We start from the raw sequence: 15921 nt of genomic DNA, 5'->3' as shown, positions 1-15921 counted from the left end.
AAAAATTAAAATGAAAACTTGTGTGTAGTCGCGAGCAAAGTCTCCACAAGTAATTGCTTAGCCTCTAAGTGTTGGAGCGCAATAACGAGAAAAATCTATGAGACCATGGAAGTCGCTAAAGCGCAAAGCGCAAGCCATTACGTAATGTGTCGCGCACTTCGAAGAATCTTTCTTCGTCGTGACAAATCCGTAGATGTCGAACCCATCACTTTCGTAACACCCTCGTCAGACGATGTCTCGTATTACTTCCGCGCGCTTCACTGATCTTTCATTTATTTGAGCGCCCAAAGAACTTGCACACCTAATCCTTCGTGCGTGAACCAATCATAAGCTGCTGTGTTGTGTATTACGTAACATTCTTGTTGCCCCCCGCTTTAGGAGGCGCTATAGCGTAGCCGGACGTTATACGCTCCTTTGTAATATGTAAGACATCGAAGGTTCGCTCTTGCTGTTAAGCAGAAGACAGAAAACAAGTTCATATGTATGCACATGCAAAAAGAGAAACCATGAAATACTAATATTTTTTCCATTATAATCAATCAATCAATGAAGCCACGAAATAACTACTAATCAATCGTCATTCCGAATTGTATCGTTCTGTTTCCATGTGTCCATGCTGGGTGTACAGACATGGATGACGTGGAGATTGACAGAGGACAGCAAGTATGAGAGGGAAACAGAGGGGTTAGCAATTCAGGGGGGGGGGAGATGTACCAACATCGTGTCTGGGAGGTCTGCCGAATGGCTCACCAGAGACCTCTGACAATCAGCCGGTGAGGGAATTCGAATCCAGTTTTCGGCATCAAAGCGAGCCCCCTTCCAAAGAGATTTACAAAAAGTCATGTTGCTGGTCCTTTCATTACTATCGTCACGCTATCCACGTTTTACTTAATGAGGATTGGCGTAATGTTTACATAAGGGACGTGTTGGGTCGGGTAGAGGCATGGTGTCTCACATTTGTTCTCTGAGATGCGCTACTAATGGGGCATTCCAACAAGTTGACGTGGAGGGGCTCTTTTTTTCTTCTTCTTCTCGCCGTCGGAGAATGTGTGTTTCGCTGGTTGAACCGGAGTGAATTCGTATGTTGCTCTCTCCACGACGGAGTCTCTCTCTCTCTCTCTCTCTCTCTCTCTCTCTCACACACACACAAACACACACACACAGACACATAAATGGGATGATAATGTGGTGGATCATTCACCGCAGCCATGGCGGTACACTGCCCCATTGCTCTTGTGGAAGGGATGAGAAAGCGATCTTGATGGAAAAGTGTCCTGTTAGAGTTCGTCCATTAGTCCAATGGTGGAGAGGAACCCATCAACAACCCGTAGGCCTTGCGTCTGATGTGAGGTGTCCGACCATGGTCCGAGAATTTTGGCTAAGCCCAACTGGCATTGATCGACGCGTTGCAGAGCAGTTTCCACGAGGGTGCGCTCGCGATCGTACTGTCCGCAGACCAAGAGGATGTGATGGAGGTCACCGCGCACACCACACGTGAAACAGTGGTTGGATGCGCCGATACCGAGGAGGTGTTTGAAAGCCGGTGTAAAAGCCACATTAAATTCCATGCGGTGGAAGACTGTGGTAAAGGAACGTGGCATTCGGCAGGGGAGAGAAATGGACGACGAAGTGAACAACGGAGTAAAGCAGAGAGTGGGTGGCGATGTCATGTTGCCATTGCGAGTGCATCTTGGGGCCGGTGAGGCTTGAGACGAGGTAACGGCGCACCTGCGGCTGTTCGATCTGCGTCCTCGTTTTCACTGATGCCCACATGACCCGGGACCCACTGGAAGACGATAGAGTGGCCCTCTGCGCTTGCTTTCTTATAAACTTGCGGAATGTCAATGACCACAGGGCTGAGGGAGTCGCAAAGCCCATAGTTGCCACACACACAGCAGCGCAGATCTGGAATCCAATCCGTAAAAACGACCCAGGAGCGAACGGGGCTGTCAGTAATTTTCCGCAGGGCGAAAAGAATATAGCATAAAGCTCGGCGCATGTTGACCATGTTTTATGTGAGAGACGATGGCCATCTGAAATTGATCCGGAGGGAATGACAAAGACGGAGGGTGAATTTCCCCTCGTGGTTGAGCCCTCCGTGAATACTGCTGTGAAGGTCGCATAACACGCGCTCATCATATCTAGAGTCAACTGCTCCATCACGCATGCTGCAACGTCGTCTTTCTTCCAGCCCAGGCACCGACAGGGAGATGTCGGATGCCGGAAAAGTCCAAGGAAGAGTGCTGGGAGCTGTTGGAGTGACCACGACGTCAGGTACACTAGGCTTCATTTGAGAGACACATGGATGTACGCTGCAGTGATTGCGTCTCCGGTGCTTCATAACTAGCGGGTGCCGCCGATGGTGAGCGAGAAGGCAAAGGTACTGTCGACACGTCTCCCCGTAGCGAAGAACTTCCAGCGGGCTCCCTTCGCCTCAGCAATGACCGTGCGAGTCTCTGCCGCTCGAGGGACTCCCAAGCACACTCGGAGACTTCGCGCCAAGAGGCACTCAAGCTTATAGACTGAAGAAGGTGGGAGACCATTCAACAGAGGCCAGCTGTATACAAGTGACCCGCCAAACAAAGCCCGGTGGACGGCCAAAAGCGACGCCGTGGCACCGCCCCACTTCATGCCTGATAGATGCCTGATCAGCGCAATTCACCGGTGGACCTTGGCTTCCAAGCTCGCTATGTGCTTCACCCAAGACAGCTTGGCGTCTATAGAATGACGCCACAAGGAAACGATGAAAAGGTACATGTGTCAGCTGTACACCAGCACACGGAGCCTTCTTTCTTGCTGCTCCGAGAAAGCTCGGATTCGACGGCAGTTTAGCGAAGTACTGTCGTCGCTTCCACATCTTGCGAGGCAAGGCAACATCGAGCATTAGGCCGACTCGCCGACTTTCTTGAATGAACGCAACGACTTCTGTCCAGCTCTTGACTGTGCAGCACACTTGTTGCTTGATCTTGTTCAGCATTCGCCCCGTGTCACCCTTGGTGAAATAAATGGGCATCAGTTGGACGCGCATGAGTTGAAGAGCCCGGCGTGCAGCAGCGTCCACAGCCTCGTTGCTTGCAATACCACAATGACTAGGAATTCACTGCAATTAGATGCCATGACCTTTTGAAACTGCAGCATGGTATGTGTGCAAGACATTTTGTACTGCTGATGCTAGAGATGCCGTAGTGAACATGGAAGCAAGAGTCTGCAACGCACACTTTGAGTCGCTACAGATGATCCAGTGAGCAACTGAAGATTGGGAGTGGATAAAACTTAGTGCCAAGAGGAGCCCATGAAGTTCAGCGGCCGAAGCAGAGGTGACGTGAGACAGCCGCACCGCTCTTTCGAACTCTGTGTCATCGACATCATCGCATTCACAGTAATTTGGAGATGTTGCCATGGCCAGTTTGTAGAGCAACCGACCACTGTACGGGACATTCAGCCGGAGCCTATGCAGGAGACAGGTTCGTTTGTGGAGGAAACGAGGGGGGTACCTGGAAGCGTAGCTCTGCGTCGACCCTGTACAACAGCCAAGACTGAGCAGATCCTGTCAGCCAAGAAGAGTTGCACATTTGTTGTTTCAGTTGATGTATCATCCTCTTTGCGTCCACCATGGTGAAATAAATTACCTTTATCTGAACGTGACTGTGCTGAAGTGCTCGGTGCGCAGCAGCATCCGCAGCCTCGTTACCGGCTATGCCGCAGTGACCAGCAATCCACTGTAGTATGACATCAAGCCCCTGTGAGACTGCGGCATCATATTGGTGCAGCACATCATGAACAATTAGGGCCAGAGACCCTGTGATGAGCACAGAGGCCAACGACTCTAGGCCACATCTTAAGTCACTGTACACAGACCACTGAGAGCACGTCGGTTCAGAAATGATGACGCTTAGAGCCAGATGGATCCCGTGGAGCTCAGCTGCTGTAGCTGAGGTTGTGTGTGACCGCCGTGCTGATCTTTCGACACCCAGGGCCCATGTTGGAACAGCTGGGTACGCGTGCTACTTGTGTTTGGGGAGAATTAATGAACCGTTGTGCCTGGATAGCATGAGTGAACGCAGAGCTGGAGCGTCGCAATATGGCTCGAAGTAGATAATCGCGATGATGACGCGTTGCCAGTCGAGAGAAGTGGCAAAACGACTCTTGCACCCTGAGAACGAGTACAGGTGGTTTCCGTGCCTTTGCCATGGCTACCGTGTGTTTTCGTCATGTACTGAGCTGCATGCTTTCGTTTTTGCGATGCGCAAGATTGAGCAGTGCTCGGTTCGACCTTGTGTCTTCTACACAGGCTCTAAGGCTGCCCTCCAGTGTCTTGCAAGAATGGACATGTTCGGACCTCTAGTGCCAGTTGTTGTTGACGTGATGGAATCTTACAAGAAACTGTTGGACATGGGTCATTGCGTGGTGTTACGGTGAGTACCTGGTCACGTGGGCACACCCGGGAATGAAGAGGCAGACCAGGCTGTTTTACGGGGTCACCAGAGAGGCTATGATCGTCCAGTGTAGCGATAACTTGATGCGTCGAGATAAGTAATCGGAACGCGCCTATTGGTCAGCGCTGCGCACGGTGCCGCCCCCTGTCCAATAGACCCCTTCCTGTTATTTTTTCAGACGGATAAACTTATCTCTACACTGAACGAACTTAGCCTCCCTGGTTACATCAGCCCACTTCATCATCTTGTCGAGTCAAGATATCCGTGCTATCTCTGCAGACAAGACGAGGTCCTAGTGGCTGCACGACATGACATGCTACCAGGGCCGGCGATGGGGGTGGGGAGGAGGGAGGCGACTGCCTTAAGCCCCACATAGGCATAGGCCCCGCCCACGAAGCCCTCAACCAGGGATTACTTTTTTTAAAAATATCAAGTATGCACTTAATCGTGTGAAACAGACCCCGCGATGTGCCTTTGCCTCAGGCCCCGCACACCCCTAACACCGGCCCTGCCTACTCTCTGCTCCATGCCGCAGATCCTTCTACTCTCACTGTCCTCGTGGCCTTCTGCAACACTACGCATTCCGTCTTCACCGCATGCGGCTGAACGTTGCGTTTACCTCAGTTATGAGTCAGCGCTTCGGCCGTGCGCCGTCGAACTTTTGTGTCAAATGCAATGTGCGCGCTGACCTACATCACCGATGTATGGACTGCCACGAAGACCAGCGGGAACAGGAGATCTCGCAGTGCGGGATGCGTGTACTCGACCGCGACCCTTTCACTTCCCCTTCACTCCCTCCCCTTCATGCCCTTTCTCGCCCTTGCACTCTCGGCAAGGTGCTGGGCCCCTAACCTAGTCCCACTCATATGCATCAAGGTCCCCGTGAGTTTTGGGAGTTTCGGTCTTCAACGGCCCCCTCCACCATGCTTTTATCGCCTGAACTGCAATCTCAGTCATCAACCTTCATTCTCTACAACTGGAACTGGGGCAGCGCAGTTTGCTGGTCGGCATCAGCTCCATCTTATCACCGTTTCTTTATGTGTATGTGTGTATCTCTGACTCCTATTGCAGGAAATGTCTTAGTAATGAGTTAATTAATGAATTTTAGGTAAGTATTCACAAAGTAGTTCATACTCTCAAGAGATTTTCCGCTCGGGCGTAGTTTGGGACTGAGATCTCAATTTTTTGTTTTCTATTACCAATCAATGATTCAATCAATCCACCTGCAAAAACTGGATCTATATGCTGTACTCACAGCTTTTTTCATAAAAAACACCTTCTACGTACAGTGCCGGTCCGTGATATAGCACATAAATTAAATACGAATATATATAACATATGACACAACTGTACTGAGTACATTTGCAGTGAACGTCGGGCAGTCAAATTATTTATACAACGAGTGTGTCTTTCATATACACTGCTCTTTATTAGCTTAGTTAATGAATAACAAGCCCTAGCTGACACACAGAAGTTAGTGCGCATCCATTTGTTATTCAGTCTTCACAAAGAAGGGCAAAGAAAACGAACAAAAGACTGCAGACGACAACGAAAAAGATGCATTCTTCATTGACAAATCTTTTCATGTGAGTATAAACGTAATAGCTGTAGGAGAGAAATAAATCATTCAGAAGCCAGAGCAAAACACTAATCCTGGGTTATAAAACGAGCTGTATCTTCCTCCTATTGCTATCTTTTCCTAACTTCCTTCTTTTCGTATCTTTTACGTTTGTTTCTTCAGGCTGAAGGTGACCCTATGCTGAAGTGCAGATACGAAAAGGGGTAGAGAAAACAGGAGTAGATCGTAAATGGCTCTGTGGGAAGGAGGGAGAAAAACAGTAAGGCAGAGATTTCAAATAGTAACGGTAATAAAATTTGGAGAAGGAGAGATCGCTGGAAAGATAAATGGGCACGGAAACAGTATCAGAATCAGCCCGTGGGTTTTTAAGTGAAGCAAGGTAAGTGAGTGGAAATGAATGAATGCTTCTGGGAACCGAATGCGAATCTCTGGCTCAAGTAAGAGAAGCTATATAAACGAGACGCGCATTACATATCACTAGCTGCAGTTACATGAAGGCGACCAGAAACGGATCGAGTTGGTTTATTGCAGAAAATCCTCTCCCATCACGTCGTGTCCACCAATTATCTACTCTCTAAAAACAAAACTTCACCACGTGGCGCGGGAAAGGCCAACCATTGCACAGAATGATAGCTTCATCACTCTCGATTTGTGGGTAGCGCTTGACGTACGCCTTTTTTGGAACTCCATAGGCGTACGCCTCCCGTTTTTAACCAATCAGCGGGCAGAACGATGTCATTCGGGGTGGTGATTGGCTAAGAGCGTGCTATGCACTCTAAAAACTGGTGGTGGTGGTGGCGGTGGTGAAAGGGCTTGCCGTTGTCGGCCTCACGTAATATGGGCAACGTCACGACTGACGCCCTGGGGAAATGTGCGTCCTGGGCCGACTTCTAGGGGAACTGTGCCGACATATGTCTGAAAGCGTCTGAGGAAAACCCAGGAAAAACCCCAGACAGCACAGCCGGCACCGGGATTCGAACCCGGGTACCTCCCAATCTCGACGTGACATGAACTTCACCGCATAGCACGCTCTGCGCCAACCATTGCCACGAATGATAGGGTTGTCGCTTCTGATTCGAAGAGAGAGAGAGAGGGGGGGGGGCGTACGCCTTTTTGTGTGAATTTGGATAGATGATAATTGACACAAAAAGGCGTACGCCTCCCTCTCTCCTCGAATCACAAGCGATAACCCTATCATTCGTGACAATGGTTGGCGCAAAGCGTGCTATGAGGTAAAGTTCACTTCTAGAGTGTGTGGTGAAGTTCTTTGAAGTACCCGGGTTCAACTCCCGGTGCCGGCTGTGCTGTCTGGGGTATTTCCTGGGTTTTCCTCAGACGCTGTCAGACATATGTCGGCACAACTCCCTTAGAAGTCGGCCCAGGACGCACATTCTCCTTAGACCGTTAGTCGTGAGGCTGCCGACATCTTTCACCGCTACCACCACCGTACCATCACCATCTGTTTTTAGAGTTTAGGAAGGATTGATGTGAGGAGGTACACTGAGTCAACTCGACCCGTTTCTGTCGGGTTCATGCAACCGCGCACTCGTAAGCCAGATGGTGATGGTGATCAAACTGCAGATCTTCACCGCATAGCAGGGTCAGCTAACCATCATCCCGAATGGCACCGTTCTCTCTCCTGATTTGTTGAAAATGGTAGGCGGACGCCTGTTTGTGACACTTATGCGTCACAAAAAAGCGCGCGCCTCCAATTCTCAACAAATAAGAGGAGAGAACGACGTCATTCGGGATGACGGTTGGCTAGAAGCGTGCTGTGTGGTGAAGCTCTGTTATTAGAGTATAGAAGAGCCATAATCCGAGTCGCGACAAGGAACACATTAATAAAAGAACAGAATATAAATTTAATATTTTGTCATCCCGTCATGTTTAAGGATCGTGAATAAACATGTTTAACAGGGGGGGGGGTGAGAGAGAGAGAAAAATCATGGTCAATCCATTGGTGGATCCGACGGAAATGCGTTAGCATTAAAACTTGAAATCCCCATGGGAACTCCCCTTCACAACGCTACACAACCCTTCACACGACCAGGAGCGCCGCCAGGATTTTTTCCCGAGGGGGGGCAGGGCAGAATGTTTGGGGGGGGGGTGCGTCAACTGCGCCCGCAACCACATTGTCTCGACTCAGAAGCCCTACGTCTCTGGAAACTAGGGGGGGGGGGGGCGACGGCCTCCCGTGACGGCACTCATGCACACTACCCTACACAACGCAAACGCAAGACACCTGCAAGACAGCATCCACAGCCAAACGAGTCTTTCGTGCTTCCTCCGATTCAGCTTGGCAGCTGCGTCTCGCAGCCTCAGCCTTCGCCGCCTTCGCTTTCGCCGCCGCTTGTCCGCACAGCTTTCACAACCCACGGTGCTCTCTCTTTCCCTCCTTCATTCTTCATTCACCGCGCATGCACAGTCAGACCACATCGCGATTCTTTCGTAGCGAGGACTCTAATGCTGACGCATTAAAATGGAAGGGCGACCGGAATACCGTGCCACACAAAAACAGGTCAGGCTATCGCTGCGGTAGAAACCATATGAGCCACTCAAATAGGTCATCTCTTTTTTTTAGCAGGTTCACACTTGCTGCTGCTGACGCACTGTTTGTCAATAATGTAAATGGCCCGAGCCTCACAAATCTCCCTTGCGTGCTGGTCCTTATATCTACGCAGGACACTGGTCTCATCAAGTCGGGGCGACCAACCACACTCACGGCAATGCAGCGCAAGATTACTGCCGGAGTCTGTCCTCACGTTATTCGGGTGCTTTCGGAGCCGGTCGTTGAGGCAGTGGCCCGTCTGTCGAACGTACGATTTTCCACAGGTCAGCGAAATATCATACACGACCAAGCAACCGCACTGAACGACACGATTGGCCAGCACGCTAACCACTGAGCCACGCGAGCTGGTACGCGTCTATTGGACAGGGGGCAGCACAGTGTGCAGCGATGTCCAATAGGCACATTCAGATTACTTACCTCGACGCATCAAGTCTCTGCACTGAATGAATTTAGCGTCCCTGTTTTTGTGTGACACGGTATTCCGGTTGCCTTTCCACTTTTTCCTTCTCTCCCGTGGTTATTAATAAAGACCCTCAGTTGATAGTCAGCCCTTGTCTGTGTGGTTGTTTCTTTCTTTGTCCTGTCTTCCGCGCTGTGTCCTCCCTGTTGGCGACGTACCAACTTGCCCACACTACAGCTTTAACATATTCAAACATTGAGGCTTGCAAAGTTTCATTAAAAACAAAAGTCATGAAACCCATTTCGTCTGTTGAGATTTTATTGTGCAACGTTTGAGGTTGCTATACTGCTTTCACCTCGAGTCGATAACGCATACGAGCACGCCGCTAAAGAACAACCGCATGAATACTTGTTAGTTACAGCGCTTGCATAACATTGTTTAAGATAAGGCCCAAGATGGTCGCAAAGTGATCCCGAAGGAAGGCCGCAGATAAACAGTCTAATCATCCTTGCCACCCCATTTTCATTTCTCCTTCCCTTGTGTCTGCACTCGTGTGCGCGACATGCAATACCTTGCCGGCCCTCAACCTCCTTCGGCCTGTCCAATACTGGTTCCCTCGTTGTCCGCCAGTCGGGCGCTTATCGGAATCAAGACACGGAAATGCCGGATTTGGTAGCAGTGCCGAGGGCGGTATGTGCGTGGGTAGGATGTGCATAGTAATGGCCTAAAAATACCCTCTGTCTCAAGGCCCTGTGCACCCCTCATCCTGGTATTACTCATTATTATGCGCATGCAGATTGATTGATTGGTTGAGTTACATATTGCTATTGTTTATTCCTTATTTTGGAGCTACCTGCTTTTCTACCTACATATTGCAATTGACTGTACTTGATGATTGACTAATGATGGTACTTCCGGAAATCCAAGTTTTCTATTACCCTTATTAGAGTTTCTTAAACAGTATGAGCACACATTCCACCTCCGTCTTTGTACTTCCCTTCCCAAAATGCCAGCCTACATTCCTAAAAGAGGACTTCACCACACAACACGTCTCTAGCCCGAATGACACCGTTCTCTCTCTCGATTTGTTGATGTTTTTTGGTTTTTGTTTGTGGCACTAGTACGGTTATGTTAACTGCCACAAAAAAAGCGTATACCCCACGCTTTCCACAAACAAGGAGTGATTGTTCGTTGATTGTTCGATTCATCCTTCGCATTCTAAGCAACGGTTCGTCTTTAGCGCGTTATGAGGACTTATTTGTCCAACTTTTCTTCACTTACTTTGTACATCTAACCTTTTAACAGCAGTGAAGCATACGCAGTTTATATCCGAAATTGGGAGCTCCCACAGTCATGTCCCGTCACCAGCTCCAGATGGCTCTGCATTCGCCTTTCCTCTCTCCTCTCCCTTCCTTCGCCTCCCCATTCTCCCTCCGACTGGTGGAGCGACGGCAGGAATCCCTCCGCTCTGAGCGGCCACTTCCTCAAAGGCATTGCCGCACGAAGGACGCTCAACGTACCCCTCGGATTTTCACGGAAGAAAAAAACAAAAGACACAGAAAAAAAAGAAAGGGCATGACGTCGCCTTGTGGTCCGGAGGGCGTGACGTGTACGCTGATGTCATTTCCGGTGGCTGTGTGAAGTGCGTGTGAAGTGTGATATCCTGTGGATGCAAGTGTCACCATGTGGCATCTGAAGGCTGTGTGCACTCCTTCCTCATCTTCTTCCTCATCACCTGAGCGTCGCCATCTCAGGTGCCACATGAGTGGTGGATGTTGGTTTCTGGTCTGCATCTTGCTCTCTGTGTCACTGGAGCGAGTGCGGGCTCGGTACCAGGCCGTTACCGGTGAGTATTTTGAGGATTGATGTACAATGATATATTTGAAGGTTGCAAACTGCTCGTGAATGTATAGTACTAATGATATTCTAATGTGTCATTGACACAACTAGGACATGGTGCATGATAAGAGCACTTTGAATACAAGACCAGCGTATCGCGCTTTATCGCCTTGGCATTCATTCATGATAGGCGTCACCAAGAGTGAAGTATTGCTAAGGCAAAACAACAATGACAACCAATGGCAACATAATGACAGCTATTTTAGGTATGCGAAGTCTACCAAACGATGGCTGGAATGATGACCATCTTCTCAGTGCCAAACACCAATGCCCCAATATCGCACTTTCATGCGCAGGGTATACCAGGAATAGTATAGTTCATCTCTTGACCGGTAACAGCTTGAGGCGTACTCTTTCTTGCGCTGTTCAATGTACACCAGTGATTTCCCCAGAAATTCACTACTGGGGGGGTGCCGAGCTTTCAAAGGGGGGGGGGGGTTCATGCTTGATGATGGTTCCACTTACGGAATTTTTCTTAGACACGGAAAGAATCGTGGCACAATGGTGACATATCTGCACAGCTTTCCCGGTTTATTTGTACATGTTATTACTTTAGGACAGAGTACATTAGAATAGAGATTCATTGTGAACGGCATTTCAACATTAAGATGCATAATCACACGACCGACAAAGATAAGAGACTACCATCTTGTCAACGAACACCTAGCAATCAACGGTGAAAACCTTAGAATACCTCGCTTGGTTGAGTTGGGCGCAAATGGCTCTTGATGATCCACATTGAGTCTGCGTGCCCGCGCGCATTTTTGCTCGTACATACGCGCAATATATGCATTGCACAGTCACTTTCAAATGATGTTGGACAAATGCATGGAACGATCATCTGCATGACTGTGGTCCTACAGCCCAAGTTTGACAGCACAGGATGTAATTCGCTGCGCCGGGCTCACTACCAGAACGTGTTGGTGACCGAGCTGGGTGGAGTCACATGAGAAATTTCAGGGGGGGTGTTGCAAAAATGCAGGGAGGGTTTACACCCCCCCTGAGGGGGGTGTAGGGAAATCCCTGATGTACACACGCAAAGATCCACAAAAGGCCGTATACATACCTTGTCTGCAACAGGTCAGTGAACAGCACGACACGGTTTGGAATGGTGCTTGGCCTTCGTTCATTTTCAGCGCGACGATGCCGACGGCGGAGGTGCATATAAAATGCTGCATCATAAGAAGAAAGTAAAGTTCTTAGTGTCCATGTGTTTTGGATCCAACACGTTCTTAAACATGTATCAGACGCAGAGTTAATAATGGAGCAAGATAGTGATGGCTCTCGCGACAAGGTACGATACATTCATAAATATGTCAGGTTGGAGCCGTTATCCAGCCTATAGTCAGCCCACTGATCAAGAATTCACAAGGCGACTCAGCCGGAGGACCTTATGTGCACGACGCTACCTTTGTTAACTTATTTACGAACTTTTACTGTCCGCTGCTTAATAGTGTAGGAATAACGTCCGCGTACACTGTTCGAGAAAGCGATAATCACATAGTCGCAACCATGTGTGTGTATATATTTCAAGTGCTGTCACGGCGGTCACCGTCCCAAAGTGTATAGTTTCTGCAAGCCCAGCTAGGCGGCGTACCGAAAAGTGAATCGCGTTATGGATGGTGCGAACTGGGCTCGAAGCAGTGTACCATTACTGTCACCAGATGTTCCGGCGATGATGACGCTTCAATGAAGAAGAGTCAAGCACGGCTGACTATAGGCTGTGGGTACAGCGCTTTGTTGTATGATATATTTTCAGGCAAAACTGCCAGTTGTGACGAGCTCTCGTTTGATGAGAGAGGGGCGCCAACGTGATAATAATATGCTATAGGACGTGCTTTTCAGAACTCAGAAGTGGTAACGAAATCATTCTTGCCGTCTGATGAACTGCAGTGAGGCATAGCTTAAACCTGCGGTTTCTACACATTCACTCCCCCATCTTAGCCCCCTGATTCCGAAATTTACTCCTTGGCACCTAGGCCGTAAACTTTTCGTACATTTTCGACTGAACGCAACGTCTACGTAATTATGTGCTCTGCGAGAATCTGATTGAACAACGTAATACGAGTATAATTAATCAAGCCGTTTTCTGCCTACAGAGTGAGGACTAGTGGTTCTTTCATGACAAATTGTGCCCCAGGATTTTACAACTTGACATATCAGTTTGTTAATCAAAGTATTGTTAAGCAGCTGAGCAGCGAGGCACTCAAGTGAACGACGAGACGAGGAATGCGTTGATTTGGTCACGGCCATTACTTCCGTGCTTTCGTCGTCGTTACAATTTCTCCCTCTCCCGAAAGCCTGACCTCCTTGTCAGCGAAGCTTACAGATGAATGGCGCTGATGCAGATGTGTAAGTGACGATGGGTTTCAAGATAAACGTGTAGAATGAAGCTGATGGTCGCTGCTCTGCCGCACTGGTGAGGGAACCTTTAGCTTTAAACCAGGAGGGTCCACAGCTGATCCACCTCGGCATTGCCCTTCGGGGCATAACCACAGGTATAACCGATTCAGGTCTGTATTGTTCGCCGACAGATTAAGAGCGCAAGGGTAGACGCAAAACACACTCGACCGTCTCAATGCAGGTAGCAGGGTACCGTGCAAGGCATGACAAAATCGGTACGACAGGGTCGATTTAAGCCTAGGATGAGGAATAGTCTATGGAATGAAGTTCCCCATTGATCAAGTGGACCACGTGGTAGCTCATTTGGGCTATCGGCTCGATGGCATGATGAACTGCGTGCTGAATTTGTGGTCACAAGGTAAACAGTACACTAATGTTATCCAACGGCATTAGGCTGAAATGGCATCCAACACGAATGAAAAATTACCTCTGAGGACGTAAAAAATGTCCAGCACGGATATGACGGAAACTGGACACAAATCTGAATGGAGGACGACGTTCTGGGCTACTGTAAAACACTTTAATTTCGATGCCCCAATTTTTCGAGCTTCTGCTGCAAAAGTGCTTCAAATACGTGCTTGTAACATGTATAACAAACTGTGAAAATAAAGGTTTATTAGTATAAATTCCCACAATATACTTTTGGTTGTCCTTAAAATCGGTGAAATTCGCGAAAAATCAGGGGCTCGCGGAGTGCTACAATATTCGTTTAGCTTCGACCACTCATGTCTTTGTTCAAAAGTTTCTATGCAGTTCTCGACTAGTCCCTTCGACATTTTAATCCGAACCGGCCCACAATGGGTCGTCCACTTGCAATTCCACTTGGAATAGCGCAAGAATATAGTTCGATCATCCATCTTTCTCGTTGCAATTCACCTTCACGTTGAGAGCTGCATGTTAGGGCTTATTCGGTTTTTACGTCCGGAGCTAACGGGTGCGAAAACGATCACGAACGGTCACATATGCGTGTCTTTTCCTCAAAAACAGACCGCGCAGTGAGTTTCTCAAGACACACGGTCTGCGCTGACGCAAACAGAGATACTGATACGTGAACAGCACCATAGACGTTCATATGTGTGCGACACATTGACGAGAAAAAACGCTCTTTTGAAACACCCCTCGCTCTCTGTTTTTCACTGCGGTGCCGAATTCATCCAGTATGTTTTGTCACTAACAGAGATTGATAATTTGGCTGTGCCATTACAGCACCGTGTGCTACGTGCCCGTGTTGCGTTTTAAATGCAGTGTAGCTGTTCAGCTTCATGAGCAATGCGTATACGCATGACCTGCTGGCTTGGCTCCGCCAGTGCTTTCATTAATTCTCAGCCGGCTATGACCAAAACGTTTCATTTCTAACCGTCCACTTCCTGCGAACGGCAACAGGTAGTTGAGAGAGTGGTAGCCCTATACGGAAACGGTGCTTCAACACATAGTATTTCGCTGAATGATGAAATCCACTGGACTCTGTGTCTGTGCCCGGACAACTTGCTGTGCTGTCAAAGGAATTTGCTTTCATTGGGTGATGATGGCTATGTTTCGCAAGCAGTATTTCGTTTAGTCTTTCTGGGTGAGTTCGATGCGAGGTATATGTCGGTCAGTCACACCAACAACGTCTTAAGTTGCGGATTTTAATGAAATTTACTTATTCGTTTACTTATTTAATGTTCGCACTACCCTATTTTATTGATACCGCCCCGAAGAAAACAACGTACATTTTAAGACATGTACATAGAAACACGAAAGTTGTAAATAATTCGAGCTGGTTATCACGTGGTTTGCGAGGGAGAATTCAATACTTGATTTGCAATGCAGGACTTGCGAGTACGGCTCCCATATGAAGCAAACGTAAACGCAGTACTCATACCGACATACATGAAATGCAGACGTGCGTTAGCTCATATAAGATGGCAGAACCCAGACTTGGAAAATTAAATTCGGAATGTCCATTTTGGAGCGAGTAAGCGTACCAAGTTCCGTTCTAAATCTCCTGCCATCTACTTTACTCCATAACCCCATCGCTCTTGAGCAGATAGTTCTGTACCTGTACTTATAAAAAACAAACAAACTGAACTCATATATACATCCGCATACATATATTGCTTCCTTTTTTCCCTTAGTGGACATCTATTTCAGAGTTTCAAAAGACATATTGGAAGGTATCGGAGTCCCTTCTTCGTTGTGCCCGGGAGATTCTCTCCCAAGCCACATTGCTCTTCATAATTTTCTTCGTCTTCATACATTCTAGAATCGGCTTCTTCTGCCGAGGCTTTCAGACTTTCCCAGCCTGAATCGAACTTTCAATCCGACGCTCCTTTCACGAATCCAATTCGCAGCCAATCCCGCGAGGTCTAAATTTCACCGTCCTTATGTTTTTTTTTCTTCTTCTATCTTTCTCTTCTTATTTTTTAGCACTTTTTTGTGCTTCTCCTCTTTTTTTTTTCTGTTGGAGTGAGTGTTCAACTTTTTCAGCTTGTCAAACCACGAACAGAGATTAAGCGGGACTTTCCGCGAGTTTTGTGCGAAATGTTCGCCTTCGTTATCCGTGTTTAGTGTCGCCTGCTTTCCATTTGGTCATTCTTTCTCTTTCTTCAAATTCGCGCATTTGAAGTTCATCCTTCGCCGCCTTGTGAGTCCG

The 15921-nt window shown here is 48.2% G+C and overlaps 1 protein-coding gene and 1 long non-coding RNA gene across 3 annotated transcripts in view; one reads left to right on the top strand and one right to left on the bottom strand.

Annotated features, from left to right (window-relative positions):
• Positions 1-6063: 6063 nt before the first annotated feature.
• The window catches only part of LOC135388852 (uncharacterized), a 105453-nt gene continuing 95595 nt past the window's right edge, over positions 6064-15921 (bottom strand). Inside the window, exons 2-3 of the long non-coding RNA XR_010421521.1 lie at positions 11950-12055; positions 6064-6250 (exon numbers count right to left, since the gene is read on the bottom strand). This is a non-coding gene — a long non-coding RNA (uncharacterized LOC135388852). The remainder of the gene's footprint in view (positions 6251-11949; positions 12056-15921) is intronic.
• The window catches only part of LOC135388851 (hemicentin-1-like), a 381823-nt gene continuing 376397 nt past the window's right edge, over positions 10496-15921 (top strand). For both annotated transcript variants that reach the window (XM_064618697.1, XM_064618696.1), the window contains exon 1: positions 10496-10830. In XM_064618697.1, coding sequence (XP_064474767.1) covers positions 10668-10830 — 163 coding nt within the window. In that variant the 5' untranslated portion in view covers positions 10496-10667. The remainder of the gene's footprint in view (positions 10831-15921) is intronic.

The sequence above is a fragment of the Ornithodoros turicata genome, chromosome 3 (assembly GCF_037126465.1).
Source record: "Ornithodoros turicata isolate Travis chromosome 3, ASM3712646v1, whole genome shotgun sequence".
Taxonomy (NCBI): domain Eukaryota; kingdom Metazoa; phylum Arthropoda; class Arachnida; order Ixodida; family Argasidae; genus Ornithodoros; species Ornithodoros turicata.
The sequence above is the reverse complement of the archived record's forward strand: the minus strand, read 5'-3'. Positions and strand labels throughout refer to the sequence as shown.